Source organism: Ursus americanus, chromosome 15, assembly GCF_024610735.1.
Source record: "Ursus americanus isolate L20-20 chromosome 15, mUrsAme1.1.p, whole genome shotgun sequence".
NCBI lineage: Eukaryota > Metazoa > Chordata > Mammalia > Carnivora > Ursidae > Ursus > Ursus americanus.
The window spans coordinates 23,744,171-23,769,642 of record NC_142141.1 but is presented as its reverse complement, the minus strand read 5'-3'; the positions used below and the strand labels follow the sequence as shown (position 1 = coordinate 23,769,642).

Here is a 25,472-nt window from a genome sequence, read left to right as displayed (position 1 = left end):
TGGGATTGGCATTTAAAAGCTCCCCAGGTGATTCCAAGTTGTGACTCTTGCTCTCTAGGCTGCCTTTCTAACAGTTGGTTCTGATGCAGGTGGTCCCAGAACCTCACTGTTCCCCTTTTTGTTCTAGGGAAAGTGCCTTCTCTGTACCAGCACCAGAGACCAAGAGGACAACAGATCTTAGAATCTGGAGAGAAGAGAGCTCTATTCCATGTTTAGTGGGTCACAGGACATTATACATAGTGGATATGAAAGGAAAAATTCACCCTCAATCCAAGTCACTACGAGGAGAGGAGGTGCATGTAATTCTGTCAGCATCTGAAGAAAATGGGATTCAGGAATGCATTTTGCAAAATTGTGTTTTCCAAGGAAAGGAAAGGAAATGGATTCAGGGCGGTATGTCGCAAGGTTCTTGTCAAAGGAAGAAGATCCAAGGACAAATGTTGCAAGATTATGCTGCTAAAGGAAGTGGTTTTTTAGCTCATTCAATCTGGAACAAAATTTAGAGATTATCTTGACCACTCCCTTGGCTGGACAGAAAGGGAAACTAAGGCCCAGGGAGGGGAAGGCACGTGCCTCAGGTCAGGCTGGGAGTTGCTGACCGAGCTAGTATTACTAGGCTTCTCAGTTACCTCCTGCCTGTTGCCTTTCCTCTAGTCCTCCAGTATCTATCATTTCTGACTTCGCTCCAGAACCCCAGCCCACCTTCTACACCACGTTCTCTTGGACAGCACCCCAGATCACACAATGGTACTAAATCTGTGAACCGGGATCTCCACCTGCCCGATAATAGGGGCCAAAGCCAGCGGGAGGCTGGGGCAAGCTGGAGAGGAAGGAGCTGCGTCTGATGATGTGGCCTGACCTCAGAAAGGAAGCCTGGTCACCAGGGGGAATTTCCCCGGGGGTGAGGTCTCATGTCTATGCAAATGATGCACTCCAATTAACCTGGACCCTAGGATGGGAGAGGGGCGGGGGGGGGCGGGGGGGGGGAGAGGACCAGGTGACAGGGAAACGCGAAGGTGAGTGATAGAGCCTGACAACAGAGCCCTGGGCCAGGCTCCTTGTGTACTGCATCTCATTTTGTCCCTGGGACAGCCTCAGTAGTAGAGCTGGGAGCCTGAGGCCCAGCGAGGGGAAGGTACCTTTGCCCAAGAGAACGCAGTACTACCCCGAGCGAGGTGCAGGCCTGGGAGAGCCAAGATGAGGGTGGGGATTTGGAGCTGCTGCTGCCACTGACAAGACTGACAGTACAAGGCTAGAGTCAGAGAAGCTGAGCAAAGTTTCATTTTGGGTTTCCATCTCACTCACCTGGGGAGTTTTATCCTGGGGACAGCTAAAAGGCAGATGGGGAGGTAGTGACCCTGACTTCCCTTGGGCAGATCCCTGCACTCAGGTTTTCCAAAGCCCAAAGGTAGGGTGTGTGCGCGCGGCGGTGGCACTGTTAACCCTTTCACTGCCAGCTTCTAGAACACTCCTAGAAAACGGAACAGAATGGGATGGGGGCTTTTGAAGGAAAAATCTCTCCCTCCTGCCTCTTCTCATCTCACTCATGTTGAGCCTCACTACTCCAGGAAGACCTCCCCAGGGATTTCATTCCTTCCGAAGGCTGATCCCACTTAAGGCCTGGTTCTCTGAGACGCTCCTGCCTCCTCCCGGCAGGGCTGGAAGTAGGAGCAGAGCTCACGTCAGAGCAGCTGGGTGCAAAGTCTGCCCTCCGTGGATGCCTGCGGCTCATTCTCCTGTGGAAGAACGTACATGAGAGCAGGCAAGTCACTGATTTCTGGAGTCGTGAGCTACACACTGAGTGTGTGTGAAAGGCAAGTCTGGGTACCTGTGTGAAGAGTTTCCTGTATGGCCAGCAGTACGTGAATGGACGACAACAGCTGTACTTCTGAGCAGTGTGTTTGAGGGCCCAATCGTTTGATTTTTGCCCACGTGGTCCACAGTGTGTGTGTTGCCAGCGGTGTGCTTCTTTCCGATTCTGGATATATACATAGTGTGTTGCCACGGGTATGACTGGCAGCAATTTGGAATTCTGCGTGCATGATAAATAGGATTTATGGGTTTTGAGTGGACACCAGCTGTGTGGGAAAACAGAAATCCCCGGCCCAGCATAGGCTTGGGATCTCTAGGTCCACCCCCACCCTCCCTGCTCACCTATCAGGCCATCCTGTCTCCACCCATGGCTGTTTCCAGGTCAAGGTCCATGGCCATCCCAACGAGGTGGCCACCCAGCGGTTCTGACTGCAGTTGGCAGCCCAATAGGCAGATGGCAGTAGCTGGGAGGGAGGGGTGAGACCATCTCGCAGAAGGAAATGCATGTTCTGGAAACTGCTACAACGGCTGGGCTCAGGGAAAGGGCTCGTTCCCAGGGCTTCTTCAGTCCTTACCTGAGAGGCGGGCACCAGAAAAGCAGGTGCCATACCGGCTTTTAAAAGCACTTCCTGCCCCTGGGTTCCCAGGTGATGACATCTGGCTTTGTATGTCTGCCTCCCTCTCTAATTCCCCACAACAGATAGGGCAGCTTCCTTGGTTTCTCACACCACCATGTCTTCCTTCTCTTTTCTCCATGTCTGCTTCTTCCCTGGCTCATGTCTCCATCCCTCTATTTCTGGGAAACACTGCAAGCCTGTCCAACGGTCTCCCAGCCAGTTTCCTTCTCCACGCTGGCTGTAGAGACCTCTTTCTAAAGGACATCTCTACTCACGCTACCCCTGCCCCTGGCACCTTCGGGGCTGGCCAGGGCCTGGAGAGTAAGGTCCACACTCTAGCCTGGACTCTCTGTGACCCTCCCAGACAGTGTCTTCACACACGTGATGTGGGGTGCAAGGCCCCCAGGGGCACTTCCCATGGCCTCCATTTCCCACCTCTGGGCCTCCATTTCCCACCTCTGGGCCTTTGCTCCATTTCCCACCTCTGTTGCCTCTGCCTGGAGCTCCTTTCCTCCCTCGATATCCTTCACTGTTGAAGGCATCTCTCCTCATCTTTCGAGGTGCCTCTCACATGTCCCGTCTCTAAGGATCCTGTGTCAGTCCTTCTGTGGTTATCTGTGGCCTCTGCACGAGGTACCCCTTGCTCTGTGTCTTGTTTGTATTTTTCTCATTATCTTCTTTCCCCACTTAGCTCTTGTGGGGTAAGGGGCACAGTGTAGGGACTCAGTGGTCATCAGAGGTTGTTGAAACAGACTCCCGCTCCGAGTTCTTCTCCTCTAGGAAATGGAATCCAGCCTATGTATTAATATCAAAGACCCAATATGGGGCCCTTATTGGGTCCCAGATAGTGTGCTCAGAGGTATCCGTGCATTGCCTTATTTAACCTTCACAACACCTTGTGAGATAGAAACCTTTGTGATTCCCATTCTACAGATGAGGAAATCAAGGCACAGAGAGGCCAAGTGACTTAGCTACTTCTAAGTGGTTGGTTGGGTTTCCAATCCAGCCAGGCTGCCTGCCTCCACAGATTAACTGCTGAGTAGGGGGCTCAGTTAGGAACTAGAATTTCCTGCTTGCCTCACTCAGCTGCAAAGTGGGGAAGTCTGCCTGGGGAAACCTGAGGTCTCAGAGGCCTGCTAGAAACACCGATTTGCTGCTTTGGGGTTCTGAAATTCGGGTTGGGCAACTTGACACTTCTTCCTCCCATCCTCAGCACAGTCTGGCTTCCGTTAATCGAGAGGAGGAGGAGGAGGACATGTTAGCAGTGAGCAGAGCGGGAGACCCAGGTGCTGACCGCAGATCTGGCCTTTAGCAATACCATGGTCCCTGGGCCTCAATTTCCAAACTCGTGAAACAAGAGCGTTGGTTTGGATGAGCTCTCAGACCATTTCCAGCTCAATCCATGATGTGTTGCCTGTACCTTTCAGGCAGTTTGCTTCACTACTTGGTCCCTTGGTTTCCTCATTAGGAGAATCAGGGTGTTCACCCCTGCGCTACCGCAGTGGCGCAGTGGCCGTCTTGGCTGCCGAGAAGCTCCTCCCACGGGATTACTGGTCGTTCAGCAAAGCTGGGGCACAGTACGTGTCAGGGGGCTTCCAACAGCCAGCTGTCCCCACGCTGCTCTCCAACAGCTGGAAATGTGGCCGCGGTGGTTCCTGGCAACCCCCTCCCAGCCAGTCACTTGAGACATTTCCTTGTGCCCCCAGAGACCGAGGTTGGAGCAGCCTGGTGTAGAGCTCCTGAGAATTGTTCCCTGCGAAGGGAAAATGCAGGGGTGGAGGCAGGAGGCAGATCAGGGAGCTAGAGGCGGAGCAGGGGAGCAGGGCTGCGGGAGGGAGAAGCGAGGGTCCCCGGCAAGAGGGAAGGCAGTGGGATGAAGGTTGGGACGGCAGGACTGCAGGGTTCCAGCTCGGTCCTCCGCTGAAATGCCAAGTGCCCTGGGGCCAGTTACTTCCTCTGTGGAAGTGACAGTTGTCTGTAAGTGGGAGAGGGAGGTGAGATTTTGTGAGGGCCCCTTCCACACTGAGAACATCACCACCATCCTCCTTTTCTCCCGCTTTGAGACAGCAGTGGTTTGGGCTTCTGCTTTCTCTTTCCTTTTAGTTTTAATTTAGTCCCCGCCACTTGTCTCCGTTGAACTTTGGCCACAGAAACGATCTCCAGTGTCACTCAACACTGTGTTTTGGAGAAGGCTGGGTGGGAGGGACACTCACATGTCAGCGCTTAGGGATCAGGACACAACAGTCTAACGTGTTATGGCTTTAGGATCAGGCACAAGGCAGGGCACCGAGGTGGCATTCAGTAAGGACAAGCTGCCCTCGTGAATGACCGAAGGAGGTGCCCGGGGTTCGGAATAGCGGCCACTCCCCTCTCTGCCACAGCTCCAAGGGAAAAATGTGGTCTCTTCTGCACGCACCTGGGTCGTAAGTGGGATTGTTACAACACCTCCCAGATGCCCCCCCCTTCACACGTTGTTCTCAAGCATGGCAAGCCGCATACCTTCCCTCTCAAGAACCACCTCCGAAGGCCCCCCCTGCTTTGTAAGAGAAAATCCTGACAGCCTCTGTAATTGGATGCAAACTTCGTTTCTAATGTCCTTTTCCCTCCCCACAACCCCCGAAGGTCTCCCTCCTACTAGAGACCAATCCCAGACTGCAGCCCACCTGAACTGAGAAGTGAAAATTACACGGTGGGAAATTAGAACAGTCTTGGACATTGCAAGCGCTCCATTTGAGCTCCCCTCATTGCCGTTTTATGGGAATTCTAGAAATTCCTGGTCTCTCTGCTTGTGTGTCCCCCTTGGCCTCAGGGGGCCTCCCACTTCTATCCCCTTACATTCCATCACTCTGTCCTTTCCGCTCCAGAGCTGTTTTTCCCTTGGCACGTATCTTTAAGGCACTTTCTCGTGTGTGTCTTTGGATGCCTCAGCGATCTGCTGCTCCGGACAAGAGAGCTCAGAAAACATCTCGGGATCCACTCATCAGCCCCTACAACGGGGCCTGCCTCCGGGCTGCTGGTGCTGACAGCCGACTCCCTGAGCGCTTGCAGGTGTCCCCTCCTATCCTCCCCGAAGGCTAGCAGCTGGGTAGAACTGGAGGCTCAGAAACACCCGGCTCACAGTCAGTTAGCGGCAAAGATCTGACTCCACAGCTCTTAACCACTTTGTTAATTTATGTCTTTTGGTAACAGTTGCATCAAGTCAGGTAAATCCCCCCAAAAAGCTCCCAGTGGACCCTCTTGGTGTTTGGGCTCACGGCCTGGTAGAGGGAAGGAAGTGGAGACAGAACAAGGTAACCGTCCTGCTTTCAGCCTCATTATGGCAGGGATGAAGACGAGGCCCTTTAAAACTGTGGAGTCCAACCCCTCACTGTACAAATGCCCAGCGCGGGCAGTGGCTGGTCCAAACCCCGGGTTCCCTGCACAGCCACTACCGTAGACACGCTCTGAGCTGCCAAAATAGGTCAGGCCAGTCAGGACAGGGAGCAGAGCCCTCCAGCCAGCCAAACCCTCACGCCATGGGTGCGGGCCAGCTTCACATCCACGTCTCAGAGCAGAAACGCCACTCAAGGCAGGGAGACACAGAAGCTGCAGTTGGGCCTGCTGCTTATCAGTGATCTTCACAAAGTAGAAACTTTCCAGAGGCCTCCCCACATCACGATCACATCTGGTGCCTTTGAAGGGCTCAAAAGAGGAAGTTTGGGTTTGGTTGTACTGGATGAAGAACGCACAGAGAAACTTCCAGGCAGCAGAGGGAGGAGAGGGGAGCCGAGACCTGGAGGGGGCTGGGCCAGCCTACCCAGGCTGGATGTTAGCTCACACTCTCACTCGGGATTCCCAGGCAAGAACATGAGGCGAGGACTTCACTCCTGTGTAGGTGAATGCCTCAGGCTGCAGGTCTAAGTCAAAAACACAGATCCCCACTGGAAATGTGTGTGTGTGTGTCTGTAGGTCTGTTTTTATTTAAAGAGGGAAGTGGAAAGGGAATATTTGTGGGCACATCCTACAATGTCAATGTTAGAAGAGAAAGTCAACATCCTTTTGTCCAACTCTCTCATTCTGTAGATAAGAAAGTAGAGATTCAAGGAGGGAAAGAGATTGGCCAGAAGCTAGAAAGCACATGCATGGCGGATGCAAATTTGAACCCAGGTATCCAGGTTCCTGGTTCTGTCTCTTGCACAAAAACCCGGATGGGGGCGGGTGGTGAAACTGTGGGAGGCCCGGCAATTGGTGGGAAGACATTGACCGCCCCTCCCCTCCCCTTGAACACTCAGCTGGCACTGGCCACCACACCCCACAATTCAAAGCACACACTCCACTCATTCACAGACAGAGGCTCAGTATGTTTTCGGATTTGACAAAGCCCAAACCAGGGCAGTGGCTATAGCAAGGGACGGAAGCTGGGAAGGGCTGAGAAGGAAGATGGGGAGTGGAGATGGACGGGATTAGTGGCCGCGGGTCTTCAGCTGCTCACATGGGAGCAGGAGTGACCATGCTGGGCCTTCAGTGGCCTGTGGGAGTGGGAGCCTTCCCTAAACCCCAGTTGAAGACAAGAGCCCACCCCTGAGCCCCTCCCCCCACCCCTGTCCCTTCTTTAGTCTCTGGAGCCGGAGCAATCAGGCTTGGTCATGGCGGCTGGTGCTGACCATTTCTTGGCAAAAAGCCAGTCGCCCTAGTCCTCGCCTCCACAGATAGCCAGCAAGGCCTTCAGGAAGTCTCCAGAGGTGTCACCCTGGCAGAAGCAGAGGGAGAGCAGTGAGTGAAAGCAATCCTGATGGCCTCAATGCCCCTTCCTCCCAGCTGCTGTCAGCCCAATGTATCCCCACACATCGATGTGACTGTGTCCCTTCTGTGGCTCCCCACTACCCTCAGGCAAATGTCCAAGCTCTCAGCTTGGCTTCGAGGCCTTTTGTGGTCTGGCTTCATGTCCCCCCTCCCTCCTGGGAGCATCTTGGTTCATCTTCCTACTTTAATACCTACCACGCCCCTGACCAGCATGCCCTCCGCACCACCCCCAAATCCTGCCTGCCCTCCGATGCCCCCTTCTCTGCTCCCTGCCCTCGAGTCTTGCCTTCCTCTTCCCACAGCCATTCACACATGTGTGAACGAGACCCCTCATTCGAACAAACACTATGGAGCACTTACTGGGCACTGGGCCCTTGCAGGAATTCACGGGAACATCATTGTGTTTATGACACATCATGATGTCCGGCCTACAGCAGAGCAACGGGAGGCCAGACTCTCCTTCCTTTTATAGTGGCTCCTGTCATTTTTATGATATATGCTGTTTTTCTTCTCTTTTGTAATTTTTGATTTCAAAAATCATTATTATAAACAAGGTGAGTCAAAGGAAAGATTATACAATAAAAATCTCCCATCCCTGACTCCTTTTTCCCCAAATCGAGAGGCACGGTGACTGTTTTCTTGCCTGGGTTTCCAGCAACAGTCTGTTCGTGTGCTAGCAAGTATTTTTTCTACACACGCGGACACACAGCATTCCCCCTCTTCTGGGCCACACTTTTTTGACTTAGAGAAGATCCCAAATCAGCAGATAGAGCCTCCTCGTGCTTTTTCACGGATGTGTTGTGTCCTATCCTATGGAAGTCCCACGCTTTCTTTAACCAGCTCTGTAGGGAAGGCTTGTAGGCTTTTGCTCCCGTAGACAGTGCCGGCATAAATAGTCACATCTTCAAGCACACGTGTAACTATGTCTGTAGGATCGATTCCCATATGCGGAACCACCAAGTTCAAAGTGTATGCGTTTAAAATTTTGAAAACTGCCAAGCTACCCTTCAGAGATGTGCTACCGGCGTAGCACGAGTCTGCGAGAAGCCACTGTGAGATTTCCCACGGGCTGTCAAGCAAGCACAGTATCAAACTTTAAGATCTTGGCCAACCTCAAAGACTTTTGAAAAGGGGCTCTGTAAGTGAAAGAAGTCAGACCCAAAAGATCACATATCACATGATTCTGTTTCTATGAAATACCCAGAAAAGGCAAATCTATAGAGATAGAAAGTCAGCTGATGGGTGCCTACAGCAGGGGTGGAAATAAGTAAGCAGGTACAAGGGATCTGAGCGGGGTGACGGAAATGTTTTCAAAACTGCACTGTGGCCATGGTGCATGACTCCTGAAATTTACTAAAAAATATTCAACGCACCTTAAAACGGGTGCACTTCATGGGATATACATTATGCTTCAATAAAGTTGTCTTTAAAAAGCCCCCCAAAGGGCTATTTCATTTAGAAGTCCTTCATTATAAACCTTGGAGCCATGTGGAATTTATTTTTGCATATACAATGAAGTAGGTCTTTCATTTATCAACATGCTGGCTGTTGTCAGAGAGAGCTCATGGAGAAAAAGACTGGGAGGATAAAGGACTTGTAATCCCACGGTCACGAACGTGACGCCCCACCCCGCCCCACGGATCTCTAGCCCTGCCCCCTTACCTCAATGGCTTGGTGCAGAGACTTGTCGTATTTCTCAACGAACTCCCGCCGGATGTTGAGCAGGTCGATCTCACTCCGGGAGACCATGATCCTGGTGAGGGTCTTCTCATCCGTGCCAGCACCCTGGTGGGGCCAGGGGAGAGGGAGACACAGGGCAGGAGGGGAAATAGGGTCAGGTCAGGCAAGAACTTATGGGTGTCCATCTGCTTCTCTTCCTTTTCCCTCCCAAACCAGGGTGCGATATTCTGCCTCTGTCTTCCACAAATAGTCCTGACCCAGATTCCCCTGTGCCTAGGACTGGACGGACAGGCAAAACAATCTGTAAGAGTTGAATGGTGTGCCCCCAAAATTCATGTCCTCCTGGAACCTTACAACGTGACCTAATTTGGAAATAGGGTCTTTGCCTATGTAATGAGTTGAGGGCACACTGGATTAGGGTGGGCCCCAAGCCAACAACTGGTGTCCTTATAAGAAGAGGACACACGGGTAACCACACAGAGAAGGCCATATGGAAATAAAGGCAGAGCCTGAGGGACGCGTCCACAAGCCGGGAAACACCAGGACTCCCGGCAGCCACCAGGAGCAGCTGGAGGAGATGCGTGGGAGAGTTTTCCCCTCAGAGCCTCCAGAAGGAACCTAACACCTTCATTTTTGATGTCTGGCCTCTTGAACCATGAGAAAATAAAACTTCCATCATCACTCCATCTGTGGTACTTTGTTAAAGAAGCCCTGGGAAACTAATAGGGGGCCCAAGGAGCAGGCACAGGATATGGGATATGTGGGCAGCCAGAGCCCACTTATGCCCCGAGGGAGCTCAGGAACACCAGCTTAGGAGTCAAAGCTGGCAATGGTGAGTGCTCAATAGAGGGCCGTCATGTTTGGGGACCGCAGGCGGAGACGGGTCTCTGGCTCGCTCCCCCACACAGCCTGCCCAGGCTCTGTCAGCAGCTGAGACTCTACTCGCTGGGCCAAGAAGGTGGCCAGAGTGGCCTGGGGTTCCAGGAAGCCAGGGCTAGTCCCAGCGTCCAGCCTTGGTTACCTTTGTGAGCATTTGTCACAGGAGACACGGTGTCACCTGCTCGATGGTGAGCTCCAAGAGGGCAGAGACTGAGTCCTACTCAGCCCCGTGTCCCCAGAGCAAGTCTCTCAACCTTGGCCTTTGGGGCCACATCATTCTTTGTTGAGGGATCTGTCCCCTGTGCATTGTAGGACATTTAACAGCACCCCTGCTCTTGTCCCACCAGATGTCAGCAGCAACACCCCCCAAGCAGTGGCGACCAAAACGCATCTGAACATTGCCAAATGTTCCCCAGGGGACAAAATCACTGTCCGAGAGCCAGATACAGGGCAGATGCTAATAACCATCAAGGGGGTGGAAACAGTGGTCACCAGTCCTGATTGGGGGGGGGGACTGCACACATCTGTGTTTGTGGGTGAGCAGAAGGGCCTGAAGGGAAAGGAGCAAACAAGCACGTTTGTTTACCTTCATAGATTTGTACAGTTTGTCGGCAAAGAAGAGAGGCTTGTTCTTGACACTCTGAACTGGTAGGAAGAGAGAGATGAGGAAACTTGATCAGAGGCGGTGTGCCCACGCTATGGGCTGGGCTGTCTTCTCCCACCCCCTCTCCCTCCAGCCTGGGCCTGCAGGTGATGGCCAACCCCAGGGTCATACTCAGGGCCCAACACCTTCACTCCCCCTTCCCGATGCCACCTCGTCTGGCTTGTCCCTCGACTTGGCTCTCATTGGGTTGCAACTCCCTTCCTGCTGAAGGGCTTGCAGCTAACCAAGGTCAGTCGAGAACTCGAAGGGAAGAAACCCTTCATTAACCCAAGGCCCAGAGCCTCAAACTTCTAAGGGCCTCCAGAATGACTGGGGAACACGTTTAAAACTTGGATTTTAGGCGCCACCCTATAGACTCAGGTCCAAGAAATACTTTACACAGCAGTTTGCAAAGTGTGGTTCCTGGATGGCTCTAGCAGCAGTATCTAGGACCTTGGTAGAAATGCAAATTCTCATGGCTCACCCCAGATGTGCTCACACTGCAACTCTGAAGGGAGGTGACCAACCTGTCCCACTCTGCCGCGGACATTCCTGGTTTTAGTACAAACCAGAACGGTCTGTCTCCCTGCTCTGGTACAGCCTCATGCTGGAGAGCGACTAATGATTTAGAGAAAGATTATGCCAAGAATGACTGTCTGTTGGGGCGCCTGAGTGGCTCAGTTGTTAAGCGTCTGCCTTTGGCCTAGGGCGCGATCCCAGGGTTCTGGGATCGAGCCCTGCATTGGGCTCCCTGCTCCGCTGGGAGCCCGCTTCTTCCTCTCTCCCACTCCCCCTGCTTGTGTTCCCTCTCTCACTGTGCCTCTCTCTGTCAAATAAATAAATAAAATTAAAAAAAAAAAAAAAGAATGACTGTCTGTTGGTATGATTTAAGGCACTGTGCCCATCCCTGGGGCTGTGCCGCCCCAGAGTCTGCACACTCCAGCTGCATCGGCAGCCCCTGCTCCCCACGCACGCCCACCCCAGATAAAGTCTGCAGCCATACCAGTCCCAGCCCCTTCTCAAGGCCTCGGGGGCTCTAGCCCTGCCGCTGCTGAATTTCAAGGCTCCAGGGCCCACACAGGGGTGTCTCAGGCAGCTTAAGGAGCAGGAATCAGATACCAGCACCAGAAAGCCAGCATGACTCTGGATATAAAAGTGCCTGTGTGAGGAGGGCAGGGGGCAAGAGGCCGGAGTTGCGCGCCCCAAGGACACAGTCACTCGGGATATGTGTCATGTACCGGCTCAGGAATCCATGGGAAAGGCTGCATCGTACATCAACCTTCCTGCCTCCTCATGTATAGTGTGTGTGTGTGTGTGTGTGTGCGCGCGCGCGCGCGCGTGCATCCTAGTCCAGCAGAACACCGGGCCCCTCCCCTCCCTGCCATTGCCCTCCCCGTGACCTGTGACCTCCCCCAGGAGAGCTGTTCCGTCATCCCGCCCTGCAGCCTGGAACAAGCTTTTATGCTAACCCCTCCCCCCCAAGAACATGCTGGCAGGACCCCCCAGTGCTGGGGTTTATTCTCCAGTACTAGAAGCTCAGGAAGCTGCCAAGGCCACACTTGTCCAGGGAATCTGGCCACGTTCCCAGTGCCCCTAGCCCTTTCCCGGGACATCCATCCCCTTCCCTTGGTCCCCATCAGTTACCAATGGCCACAAACACGTCCCTGACATCCCCGGACATCTCCTTCTTGATGGTGTGCTCCACGTCATAGTTGGTCATCTTAACAAACTCCTGGAAGACTGGTCCCAAGAGAAGCCCCACAGGTGGGGATGGTGAGCTTCAATTCGGGGGGGGGGATCACCCTTTCCCTGTCCACCCAGCTCCCCTCCCAGGCCGTGCCCCAGAAAGGGGAAAGGGATAGCAGGTTTGGCCGCAGCTCAGGCCTAAGGGCAGGATCGTGGTAGGAGGGAAATTCTGACCTCAAGGCTGCCTTGGGCTCAGAGCCAAATCTGTGTCAAGTCACACGCTGCCCCGGAGCCTTAGACGAGTTCTAGGAACCCGGGCTCCGATAGCGAAAGGAGCTTGGGTCCTAGTAAAGGCTCTGCCCTAAGCTCAAGCTCGGGAGAACCCCTCGGGAGAACCCCTCCTCCCTTCTGGGCCTCCCCTTCCTTCTGTGTCAAGTTGGGATAGAGATTAATGTAAGTAATCATAAGAAGGACACCGGGGAAGTTACCATGTGCCAGGCATTATGCTAAGTCCTTTCCATGCATTATATTTTTTGTATCTTTACAACAATCATGTGAGGTAGAACTCAAATCCCAATTGACAGATAAGGGAATTAAGGCACAGATATTCACTAACTTGCCCAAGGTCACACAGCTGATAAGTGGGAGATTCAAATCAAAGCAATCTGGCTCCCAAGTCCATTCTTCCAGCCACTATGCTAGAGCACCTTCAGTATTTTACTGGAAAGTGCCAGGCAAATCCATGTCAAAATATAAATGTCCTAGTGACCAGGGCACTTCACCAGCACCTATTATCAGCTGTGCCCTGTGCATGTGGCCGCCTGTAGGTGGTCCTGGCACCATTAGCATGCCTCACTGCCTTGTTCCTGGCAGACATCCCCAAAGGGTCCTGACACTGAACCTCTGAGTCCTCAGTGCAGCACTGGAGGGAGCCACCACCAATCTGCTGGAGTGGCTTTGGAGGTGACGGCCACCTGCCATCCCATATCCCAGGCATCCCACCTGCTTCTCTAAGGAGGTGAAGAGAGTTGGCCCAAAGCTGAGTGTTAGCAGTAGAGCCAGGAACAGACTCCCCACCAGCCACAATACTTCATGGCTGGGGTAAGGAATGGGTGGCTGGACACCCAGCCCTTTTTGTCATAGAGAGCTGAGCAGCTCCCATCAGATTTGGGGACCTTTCGGCTACGTCGGGAAGGGGAGGGATTGAGACCTCACCTCTCCGGAGGTGTGGATAGCTACGTGTGCACAGGATCGTCATGAAACGGGTCTCCAGGGAAGTTTTGTCTCCACTGGGTGTGTCTGCTATTTCCTGCGGATCCCAGGTGGGGGTGGGGGCAAGGATTTGGGAGGGAAGACACCAGAAAGCCTTGGTTATTATTCACTTTCATGTCTTTGCCTGGGCCAAGGGAGGTCAGAAGCTGGGCCAGCCCACCTAAGAAGGCTGACACTGGCCCCTTCCTCAGCCTCCGCGTCCCCTCCTCCAGTTCCCAGGAACCCTCTGGACGGACACAGGAGGGCCTAGCATGGGGCACTTCTAATCTGGCCTCAGGACCTCGAGACTGGCGCCCAAGGGAAGGCCAACAGGCACTAGGCATGGGGACTCGGAGTTCTTCTGTTCTCAAGCCCTTCTGAAAGGCCCCCGGGGGAAGCAGGTCTGCTGGTGTGCAAGGAAAATGGCCTAGCCAAGTGCTTCCCCAAGTGTGGCAAACGGGCAAACACACTGTAACACGCCGCACATATATGTTTCCACAAGGATCTTCCAGCCAGCTACTAGCTCTGTTTATATCAACATTAAATTTCCCTTTAAAAGAATTCATTTCAGATTAAAAAGGGTCCATTTAAAGAAAAATACTCACAGCTGGTGGGATGTAGCACAAATCATGTGGGAGGTAAGTGGTTGGAATTTGGGAAACACTTGCCTGGCTCATTTTTTACCGTGGGCTCCTAAGAGGCCGTGAAAGGGAGAGAGAGAACCTACGGGCAAGCCCCCCGACGACTGCCTGCCTGGCCACTCAGCCCGCCCAGAGGCACAGCCGCTCAGCCCTCACTCGAGAAGCCACGAAAATCACCGTGAAGAACAGGACACTCACCAAGATCTCAGCAGCCACCTGAGAGCAGGGAGGAGAGAGAGGAGGAAGAGAGGGAAGGCTTGAGTCAGAGGAGCCGGAGGAGGCTGGGAGAGGTGGCTCTGGGGCCCTGGGGGCTGGGGCAGGGGTCTGGCTGGGTGGGGGGTGGGGAAGGGAGGAGGGAAAACACCTTTCTATGATCTTTGGGCTAGAGCCCCAGATGAGGACAGGCCTGGGAATTAATTTTCAAGTGTTCGCCTGAAGGACCAGGGAGGACACAGAACAGGGCACTCTGCCTGTCACTCCCAGCCACCTAGGGTGACTCCAGCCCTCAGCCTGCTTGCCTCCACAGAGCTGCCCAGAAGTGAGAACAAGAGAAGGGCTGAATCCCTCACACCCTCTCCCTTTATCGCAAGGGGTCTGAGACAGGGAAGCTGAGGCTGGGTGGGGGGGGACTTGTGGGGGGCACATAGCCAAAATCAGGTGGGAAAACGCCAGCTGTGCAGGCATTTTACAAGGGTGACTTGACGGCTGCACTACGCTGAGTCGTGAGGACGCTGTTTCGTTAAGTAGCTGTGTCCTGCAGTGCCTGGGAACAAAATCAGCCGGCCCGTGTGCCCCAGACTGGGTTTTGCCCTTACCTGTCTCCCTGAAACTCTGCCGACCACTTGATTCTATTCCAACAGCCTTATGCTTTAGAAAGCTCTTTGCGTTACATACCTGGGCAAAGTCTCTCAAAATTTTAAATGCATGTGATGTTCGATCAATTACATTACTAGGAATGTGCCTTTACTGGTACATTGGCCAAAGCCTTTCAAGATATGATGCAAGGGGGTTCACTGCAGCATTCTTCGTAATAGAGAAAAACTGGAAACTACTAATAGATGATTTGTTAAACAGACTACGGTTATCCAACAATGGAAATCCACGCAGCTGTTAAAAAGAATGAGACTACAGTGCTGATAAGGAGAGTTTCCCCTTAAATTAAGCAAAAAAAGTAAAGTATAGCATATTGTTTATAACAGTGCTCCTTTTACCTAGATAAGAAAAGATAAATGCACACTCTTACATATTTGCTGGGAAGCCATGCTAGAGGCATGGTCAAGATGCCACGGAAGTGGTCACCTTTGAGGAGAAGAACTGGGAAAGTTTTGCATTTGATTTTTCCTGAAATTTTATGTTTATATTTTCTCAACATGCAAATATGTTCTTTTGATGTTTTATTTTAATGTCAAATAGGAGTTAACAGGGTTACTGGGATCATGGGATACTTCGGGTTTTCATTCATCCCTTTCTGTCCTAAAAAACCAGTTGAAACTTGAGGACATTACGGTAAGTGAAATAAGCCAGTTTTAAATGGGTAGGACCGCAATTACACACGGTCCCTAGCGCAGTCAGATTTAGCGAGACAGAGCCGAACTGGTTGGTGGCTGCCGGGGGCTGGGGGAGGGGCAGTTACCGTTTAATGGGTACACAGTTTCAGTTTTACAAGATAAAAAGAGTTCTGGAGATGGATGGTGGTGATGGTTGCACAATGATGTGGATGTCCTTGACGTCACTGAACTGTACACTAAAAATGGTTGAGATGGCAAATTTTACTGTGTGTCATGCTTTATTATGTGTTAGGTGCATTTTACCACAATTTTTAAAAAGCGATGCTAAAAAATACCTGTTCTTTCCTTTTTTTTTTTTAAGAGAGGGAGAGATTTTAAAAATCAAACAAAAGGGGCACTTGGGTGGCTGCATCGGTTAAGTGTCTCTGACTCTTGATTTCGGCTCAGGTCACCATCTCAGGGTCCTGAGATTGAGCCCTGCAAGAGCTCCACACTGGGCGTGGAGCCAGCTTAAGATTCAATCTCTCCCTGTGCCCCGCCCCCTTTTTTCTCTCTTGGTCTGAAAAAAAATCAAACAGAAAAGAATCTAATGTGCCATTCTTCATGTACTTGGGTCAGAGAACCCTAGACATAATTGTTCTGTCAGAGCATCTTTAAGACAGTAACATGTGTGATATGATACATGCAGTAGGCTACTAAAACAATTTTCCAAATACTCAGCACAAAGGCTTCTGCTTATTAGCCTAGCTACTTCGCTCAGAAATTACTCCGGGAAGTTCCTCCAAAAGCTAACCTCAGAGTTATCCTATGACCCGGCAGTTGCACTCCTATCTACCCAAGAGACATGAGAAAATACGTACACACGAAACATGTACACGCATGTTTATAGCAAGCAGCATTATTCTTGAGAAGTCACCCAAAAGTCAAGTAGCTGATGAATGGATAACAAAAGGTGATATAAACATACAACGAAATATTATGGCGGCGGAAAGGAAAGAAGGACCGATACAGGCTAAATATGAATGTTGGAAATACTAAGTGAAAGAAACCAGTCACAAAGGGCCACGTACTACAGGCCACCATTTATATGAAATAGGTGAACCTACAGAGACAGAAAGTAGATTAGTGGTTACCCAGGGCTGGAGAGCAGGGAGGAAATGAGGAACGTGTACAGGGTTTCCTTGGGGGTGATGAGACGTTCTGAAATTGATTGTGGCGATGGCCGCACGCGCCTGTCACGGTGCTACAAGGCACTAGAGTGTGTGTTTTCCATGGGCTGGTAACAGGTGTCTGGATTCTATTTCAACAAAACTATTATATTAAAAAATAACGGCCTGGGGATCAAATCATCCCAAACTGGCCACAGGTCTCCACTTCCCTCTGGATTAGACTGCCTATGTTATTTGTTGCTCAAACTGGAGCACCGAGGGCGGAAGGGAAGCGGTCAGCGATCCCTGTGGGATGGTAGCCGAACACCGCACACCCGTACGCACTGTGGTTGCAGACCTGGACCTCCCAGAGCTCGGGGGTGTGCTGGACGCCCAGGGTAGAGAGTGGGAAGGAGGAAGCGTGACACAGATGGTGCCAAGTCCTGCGGTGCATTATCCTCCCGGGAGGAACCCGGCTCTGCAGGTCAAACGCCTCCCATTTCTGTGTACATTCTCCTCTGGCGTTCCCATTTCACCTCGAGAAACCCATCTAAGGAAAACACTCCTGCGTATGATGGAAGAGTTGGTGACCAGGAAGAGGGCTGCTGAAATAAAGCTTGGTAGCAGCTTCTTAAGTGGAATAGGACATGGGCATTAAGTGACGTTGGTTTTTAAAAATAGTATGAACGGTATTCATGGAATATTATTTTCTAATTATTCTAAATCGTTCTAAGTCAGGGATGCACTTTTATATATACACATAAAAAGACAACTAGAGTGATATATTCCAAAATATTAACAATGGCTGTCACTGGTAGGTTATGGATTGAATGATTGATTGATTTAGGCTTGTCTCTATTTTCTAGATTTTCTACAAAAGAATATGTCTTACTTTCAAAACCGAATATTCTGGCTCTAGGAAAATGAGTCCATACTAAGACTAATCAGAGTCCAGCATCTGTGAATCTGGACAGGCAGCTGAGTTGGGCAGGGCTCCCTTGTTTCCGCCGCCCAGGTTCTCTCTCACCCCTTCTCGCCTACAAGTGTTTGCCCATGCAGCTCACCACTGCCCCCTGCTGGCAATGACCAGAAGCACAGCCTCATAGGTAGGCCCAGGGTGGAAGCATTCCCTAGGGGATGAATTTCAGGGTAGAGGATGGATTTGGGGTGAGCTCTAGGGAGGAAGCCAGGTTCAAAGACCCTCAAGGGTGCAATGAGACTACTGCAAATATTAATAGTAGTACTTAATACATATACGTTGAGTAAGTGAATGAAACGTGGCCTCAACAGGTCACCCTCGAGGGTGGCTTCCCAGGCTAGCCCTCATGAACACACCCACAGGCAGCTGGAAAACCGTAGTTCAATGCAGCCCTGCAGCTTCGGACAGCTGCATTCCAAACCGGGGGCTGCACACTGGAAAGCAGCAGCCACCTGGTCTGGACGCTGCAGGGAAACTGCTGTACTGGGTCCTGGAGGATATCAAATAGTATTAACACAGGCTTTGGAGTCAGGCGGGCCTGGGTTCAAATCACACCACAGCCACTTAGAAACTATACCCTTGGATAGGAGTTTCATTTTCCTCCAGTAAAAAAGGGGGAATAATAAAGTATAAAACAGTCTTAGCATCATGCTTAGTACTTAGTACGCATTTTATAGTAAACTGTTGGGTTTCTAGCTCAGGATTCTTCCAGCTCAGATGCTGCTGTAACACTCCACACTTTCCTACCAGTGGAGCAGGGCACAGAGCTGGTGCCTCCACTCCCAACCCAACGGGGCTCTTTTCAACCCAGCAACTGTAAAGGGAGGGGGCCAGATCCGCATTTGGCGGTGTCTGTGCCCAACACCTGGACCTGGGCCAGGCCACAGGGTGCGGGGAGCAAGGCACAGGGGAGTGGGGACAGTGCACATGGCCTGAGGAGGGACTGCCCAACCACAAGGACCCTTAGGGGATTTGGGGTTGTTGAGCCTCCATGAGAAACCATCTCCAGACCTCAAGCTTCCCAGCCTAAGGAGCATATCAGGAACAGAGCAGCCAAGGGACCCAAGAGAACCCCCGACTCCCTTATTCATTTAATAACAAGTATTTACTGAGTTCTGACCATGTGACCACTTGGGATATACATCAGTGAGCAAAACAAAGATCCCAGCCCTTGATGAACTCACTTTCTAGGCTCTCTCAGAACACTTCCTTCAATCTAGGTCCCATTTTATAGATAATAAACTGAGACCTTTAGCACCCAGGCCCCCTTTCCAGCAAGCTCCCAGACCTGCTCCCTCTGGCTCAATTCTACCTAGGCCACTGATTTGCTGTGTGACTTTCAGAAGTTATTCCCCCTCTCTGGGCCTCCATTTTCCCACTGTAACATAGGAGTTTGACCTGGCTGATCTGTAAGTCCCTTCCAGCTCTGAAGGTCTGGGGGCTCTCAGCCTACTCTTCACACAGGAAATGCCAGTAAGACCAGCACCACACTCATGAGAATCTTCCTGAAAGTTGTGAAAATACTCAAAGTTTCACTTCTAAGGACAGAGAGGCGCAAGGGGTCCACGAATCTAAGGAGTCACCAATTAGATCAGCCATGTCCCTGCCAGGAGCCTTCCCCACTCCTGGACAGCCAGGGCCTGGCATGGACAGACACCAGCTGGAGCCACGTGAGGGGGCGGTTCTCACCTGAGCATCTTCCCGGGCCTGGTCCCGGTCTTCTCCTGCCTCCTCGCGGTTCCCCTGCAGCAAGACCAGCGAGAAAGGTCAGTCCCCAAACATCTACCCTCTTTGTCCCTCAGCAGCCACAGGACCTTGGCTCAGCCACTCTGCCTCTCTGAACCCTCTTCCTGAGCTATAACATGGGGACGATGATCCTGCCCTCACAGGGGAGGCCATGGTGAATATTACATTTGAAGGCACTCAGCCCAAGGTGACTCAGACACAGGGAGCTTCAATACTGTGCTCAGGGCCTAGCATCTGGGCTGTAGGAATACAAGCGATGGTGAAGGAAATTTGCGGGTAACATGTGGGTCGCCCACATGTCCTGTCAGTGGGGGGCCCAAAAAGCCCAGGCTGAGGGCCATCAAGGAGGGCTGCCTGGAGAAGGTGGCACCAAGCCAGCTTCGAAAAGTAAACAGCGGGAGAAGGCCTTACATGAGCCAGTCACAGCTTCAGCAGTGGGACGGAGAAGGCAAATGGAGAGGACACCCTTTTCTCATCAGGAGTGGGCTCCTAGCTCCCTGCCCTCCTCTCAGGCCCCCAGGGAGCCAGGTGGGCCTGGGGCCATGAACTCACTCACCGTGGCCAGAGAAATAAGGATCCTCTTGAAGTGGCCGGACGTGTCTGAGCTCAGAGCATCCTCTAGGGACTTGTGATAGTCTGAAACAGAGAAAGGGGGTGGGGTAGCTGCTGGCTAAGGATGGGGGGGTGCTTCTAGAAGCTTAAGACTTGAGCCAGAGCATGCTGGCAGGGCTGGTGCGGATGTAGGAGTTTGTAGCTGGTTCTTGTCAGCACCCAGTGATGCCACAGTGGGTCTTGACACACTGACGCCCCAGTCCATCACCTCCCTATCCGTCCCAGCTGAGGGCTCCTGGAATCCTTCCTCTCCTGCTTCCTGGCCACCCTGTGTTCCATCTTCTACCCTCCCTCCCGTAGGACAGGTGCCAGACCCATAAGCTCTGCCCACAGCTCTGGCCATGTCCCTCCCCCGCTCAAAATTTCTCCCATTTTAGAGCTGCTTACAAGGGGAAAAGTTTAAATGTTTTTGACTGGTACTTAAGATTCTTCAAAACAACATTCTGACCAAACACAGGCCTTCTGACTGAGGGCCCAGAGTGACTGCAGAGGCCGCCCACCCAGGAGGCCGCCCTCTTGCTCGCCAGCAGCCTGGACACGCTTTCCTCTCACTCTTCCCCTCCAGGCGGGACTCTCTGCCTGGGGTACCCTTTCCTCGGACACAGGGCTGGGCATACCCAGGGCTTATCAAAGCCTCGTGCCCGGGAGAGGGGAGATGGGCAGAGCTGTGGGGTGAGGTGGTGCTTCTCTCACCACCTCCCAGTGGTACTGGGCCCGGGGCGTCCCATACCCACCTTCTTTATAGGCCTCACAGATGGCCCGGATTTCTGCGTTGGTCCGAGTAGCGAGGATTTCGATGAGAGTCTTTTCATCTGTGCCAGCTCCCTAGAATGTCAAGACCAAGAAGACTTGAACCACAGTCCTTACCCCCATGCAGAGACCTGAGGGGCCCTGGCCAAGAAGGCCCCTGTTCAAGGAACCACCCAGGAGGCAAACGCTCAGACCACCAAGCCTTCCTGGACTTTCTCCTTACCCCTAGACCAGAGACAGCACAATCAGGGCGGAACATGCCAGTTTGTCAAGATTTCCAGAACCTCCCATGAGAATTGCTTTGGACCAAAAATTAAAAAGAAAAGAATATAGGGTCTATAGGCATGTGTATATTAAAAGGCATACACACATATGTATCCGAATAGAAATATTTATGTGTAAGTATATAAAAAGAACAGAGGTCATGCATCACAGTATAACAGTGATTGTGGTCTCTGGGTGGGCGAAGGATCACAGGCAAGTTCTTGTTTCTTCTTTTTTGCTCTGTGTAGATTTTCTCACATATTATTTTGTCAGAAGAAAAAAAGGTTTTGTGCTTTAAGGGAAAACATGCTGTATTTGTTGATATTTGCGTTTGAGGAGTGATCTAGGGACAGACACGTCAGATCCTCTGGACTGAGACAGCTCCGGGAAACAGCTACTCAAAGGTCCTCACTTTGGGGCGGGGGGGGGAGGTGAAGGAGATAGACAGATCGATGGATTTGAATGTCTGTTAAACACCTGCAATGTGCCAGTTGCTGCATAAGCCACTGCAGCCACAACTGTAAAAAACAGGTAAGGCACGTCCACTGCCCTTAGAGGTCACTGCCTGCGGGGCGCCCAGTCCGTGGGTGCCCTGACCTGACGGAGACTGAGGCTGACGGAGATCTTCGCAGGCGCTTTATTCAAAGCAGGCACGTGGGGAGGAGAGCCCGATCCCCAGAGCACCCTAAGGCCCAGGGTCTAGCCCCACCCTTCCCCTAGCTCACAGGTGCACTGAGCCTCCCTCGGTTTCCCATTTGTAAACTGTGGGAATGGAAACAGTTGGGTCAGGTTAGCTCACTGGGCCCTCCAACGTCTAACCTCCGTGTTTTCAAATCCTTTGCTTTTTTTTGCCTAGGCATTTTAAAAGGATGAGAACCTCAATTTGCTTTGCCCAGGGAATGTCTGTTCTTCTCAGAATCCTCCAGGGGCCCAAAGCCCTAGTGGTCCCATGTGGTTGTCAAGTTAGGCTCCAGAGTCAGACAGAGCTGGTCTGAATCCCAGCCGTTAAACTTCATAATGCTGTGACTTTGATTGAGTGACTTAGGCTCTGAGCCTGAATTTCCTCCTCTGTAAAACTGGGACAAAATAATAGCCTTGCCTTGTGGGTTGATGAGACAAGGAGCTGAGCCCAGGATGGGTCACCTTATGCTCTGATGACGGAGAGGGGCCCCATACAGCTGGTGCCTTGGGAAGCAAAGCGGTTCCAGCAATAGCTGGGCCGGGATATCACGTCCCTTCTTGCTAATCAATCACAAGGGCTGGTCTTCAAAGTTAACAGTGCCCTTCACCTGCGACCTTGCCTGAAGGGCAGGGGTGATCGTCCCCCACTTCACAGCTGAAGGCATGGAAGTTTAGAAAGTGTAAGGGCCCAACATCACACAGTGAGCTAGTGGCAAGCTTGACTAGAATACAGACTCTGACTGCCGTTGCTTCCCTTCCAGAGCCATCTTGCTTCCTCTAGCTGTTCCTTGAGATCCCTCTGACACCACTCATTACTGTGTGACCTCACTTGAATCAACCAGAGCAGAAGCCAAGACTTTGGTGGAACTCCTGGGAAGAAGGAACAGAGGTGCTCGCTGGTAGGACATACACAAGCCATCCTACTACCATGAGGAGAAAGGCTCTCTGAGAGTGAGGCCACCACAGAAAAGAGACAACCAAGGTAGGGGAGAGACAAGAGTCCGTATAACATTATTTGAACCCCTGGTTCCAGCCACGTCTAAAACCAGATGGAGTCCTATACCTTTCAGTTATAGGAACCAACATCCCCTTTGGTGCTCATGCTGGTTTGAATTGGTCGTGGGAAGGGCTCTGCCAAGGAGCTACAGCCAACCCACACCTGGGCCTGTGGGGAGCATCTATGTCCCCCCAACACCTGCAGACTGGACCCCATCCCTTTGGTGCCCCCACCATACCTCCATGGCCTTCTTCAACTGCTTGGCATCGTAATGGGCCGGTGGCATCATGAGCCCTAGAATCAGCCTCGCCAGGTCTCCGGAGATCTCAGACTTCAGGTCAGCCATCAAGTCCTACAAGGAACAGGGCTGAGGTCACGCCAACATCAGCACGTGCTCCCGTGTGACCCAGGACAGGGAGGAGACGCGGAATGAGGAAACGGCTCCATGTGTATGCAGGGCATAGTGGGAGCCCGTGTCTGTCTTTGCTGATGTTTACTATTTAGAAGACGTCAAAGGAGGCAGGAAAAAAAAAAACCCAAGCCGCAGGAAGACCCGCTCTCCTTGGAGACAAGGAGACAGGACAGGAAAGAGGACAGGGCTGAAGGACATCATTCCCACCCTGGGGAAACTCGCCAGTTCAACATAAAGCCATAATAATCACTGACACTCCCCCTTGGGGCCTTGAAGCCTCTGGAACATCGAGATCCAGAAAATGCTGCATGAAAACGACTCATGCCCCTCATCTCCGCCCCATGCTGAGCCATTCCCACAGGTGTTGATCCCAAGGAACTGGGGGACGGAGAGAATGCATTGCTGGCAGCCCAAAACCAATGAGGGAGATCCTCCAAGCACATGTGACCGCGGGGGGCCCCAGGGCCACGAAGACTCAGGCGCCCAGCTGCACGGAGCTGGCTGTGACAGGCCAAGCCCTGGGGAAGAAGGTGAGGGCGGGGCCCGGCTGAGGCCTCACCCGGCCGAAGTGGGACTTGAAGGTCTGGCGGATCTGCTGCCGCTGGGCGTTGCTGCGGTGCGTGATGATGTCGATGATGGTGTCCTCATCAGTTCCTGAATCACCAAAGCCGCATGGCTCAGAGGAAGGCCCGGGGCCCACTTCCCCACGTTCCCGGCCCCCCACCCCGCCATGGGCTGCACTAATCTTTGCCAGGGCAGAAGCCGGCTAGAGCTCCAATGGCCTGCAGGAGCCCTGCTTCTGGCCCACGCCACTGACTTTGCCCAGGTTCCTCCCTGCACTGCCTTCGGTCAGGTCACTGCTGAGAAGACGACCCCCAGAGGAGCAGAGAGCCCTGCCTGCGGTGAGAGTCAGGGCCTCTGATCCAGCCCTGGTTCTGGTCGTGGCGGAGCAAGTCCTGCCCCTTCCTGAGGCTCCATTTCCACACCTACACCACAAACAGGCCAAGTAGCTACTACGGGATCCTTCCAAACTGGCAATCTAAATCCCACAGGGACCCGTGTCCTTTCTCTTCAACTCCCGAGGAGCTAGAGCCCAAGTCCTTCTGACTGGTGCAGGTCGACTCTGGAAGACATCAGGATACCACCTCTGGCCTCTCAGATTAATGCCCTCAACCTCAGACCCGGAACAGGACTCTACCTTTCAAAAGGACCTGTCATCTCACGGTCCTAGATATGCTCAGTGGATGTTATCATTCCCAAGTGACAAATGTAGATGAGGCCCAGAAGGGGGAGGATTTAAGCCAAGGCCTCATTAGATGGGGGTGGGGGTGGGCAGGGAGGAGTGATGGAGGCCAAACCTCGGCTCTCCGTCCCGCTGGTCTTTCTGAGAACAGGGCATCCGCCCATAGAGTAGTTCTTCCCACTAATTCTAAATGGAGGCCCTGAAGGGGGAACCAGCAGGGGGCGCGCTCCCATCCCAGAATTGAGTCCGTATCTCTTATTTTCCAGTTGGGGAAATGGACACGCGAAGGCACTGAAGGACCTGCCCAAAGTCACACAGTAAGTCTAAGGCAAACCCAGGGGGAGAACCCAGGCCTTAAGACCTAGTACTTTCTTCTACACCAGGAGACTGCTCCTGAGAGGCTGGGGACACCCTGGTCTCTAGGAAGGGCTTGTGCCCAGTTCCTCATAACCCCCCTCACTCCTCCTTCCCTAGACTCAGGGAGCCAGGACCCTCCTCGTTCTGTGGACCCTAGCTGGAGGCCTCAGCTCTCACTCCTGCCTGGCCCACTGGCCAACCTGCCACACCTGCTGCCCCAGAAGCCGACCCGCCCCTTTCCTGTCCCCTTACCAAGTCCCTTCATGGCCTTCCGCAGTGCCTTGGCATCAGCGTCAGGGTTGAAGTTGTCCACAGGACGCACGGTTCCCTTCAGCTGCAAGAAGCAGAAAGAGACTCAGCAGGTGTCCGGAGGCCCCCCCGGGGGCCCGGCCAAGAGAGGAGCATGCAAGGGAGGGGAAGCTTTCCCCACGAGCTCCAAACCAAGCAGCTTCAGGGGAAAGAGGCAGGGGTGAAGGCACAGCAGACAGACCCCTGCCCTAGAGCTGAGAAGGGGAGAGGGAGAAGAGACAGACCCAGGTCCGGGAGCAGGGCAAGTGCTGGTCAAGCCAGCCTCCTGCCCCAGGAGTCAGCTCTGTCCTAGCTGCACTGGGGCCTCCCCGGTCCCTCAGAATCCTGCCCTGTCCCCAAGGCCCTCCTGCCTCTTCAGGAGCCCCTCCCCTTGAAAAGGCAACCAAAATATCTGAAATACCAGAACAGAATCTCCCAAATTTCAGTCACTCCTAAGTGGGGTTCTCAGTGTTTCCCTATTTGCATACACCCTGTG

General features: G+C 52.6%; 1 protein-coding gene across 2 annotated transcripts in view; it reads right to left on the bottom strand.

The window, feature by feature from the left end:
• Window positions 1–6,362: 6,362 nt before the first annotated feature.
• ANXA6 (annexin A6) overlaps window positions 6,363–25,472 on the bottom strand; it is a 49,372-nt gene continuing 30,262 nt past the window's right edge. Inside the window, exons 15-26 of one of the 2 annotated variants that reach the window (XM_045815268.2) lie at window positions 24,941–25,022; window positions 23,648–23,742; window positions 22,915–23,028; window positions 20,719–20,809; window positions 19,929–20,008; window positions 19,316–19,369; window positions 14,190–14,207; window positions 13,315–13,408; window positions 12,058–12,153; window positions 10,357–10,415; window positions 8,874–8,996; window positions 6,363–7,158 (exon numbers count right to left, since the gene is read on the bottom strand). In XM_045815268.2, the coding sequence (XP_045671224.2) occupies window positions 7,099–7,158; window positions 8,874–8,996; window positions 10,357–10,415; window positions 12,058–12,153; window positions 13,315–13,408; window positions 14,190–14,207; window positions 19,316–19,369; window positions 19,929–20,008; window positions 20,719–20,809; window positions 22,915–23,028; window positions 23,648–23,742; window positions 24,941–25,022 (966 nt within the window). In that variant the 3' untranslated portion in view covers window positions 6,363–7,098. The remainder of the gene's footprint in view (window positions 7,159–8,873; window positions 8,997–10,356; window positions 10,416–12,057; window positions 12,154–13,314; window positions 13,409–14,189; window positions 14,208–19,315; window positions 19,370–19,928; window positions 20,009–20,718; window positions 20,810–22,914; window positions 23,029–23,647; window positions 23,743–24,940; window positions 25,023–25,472) is intronic. The other variant, XM_045815269.2, reaches the window with a different exon arrangement.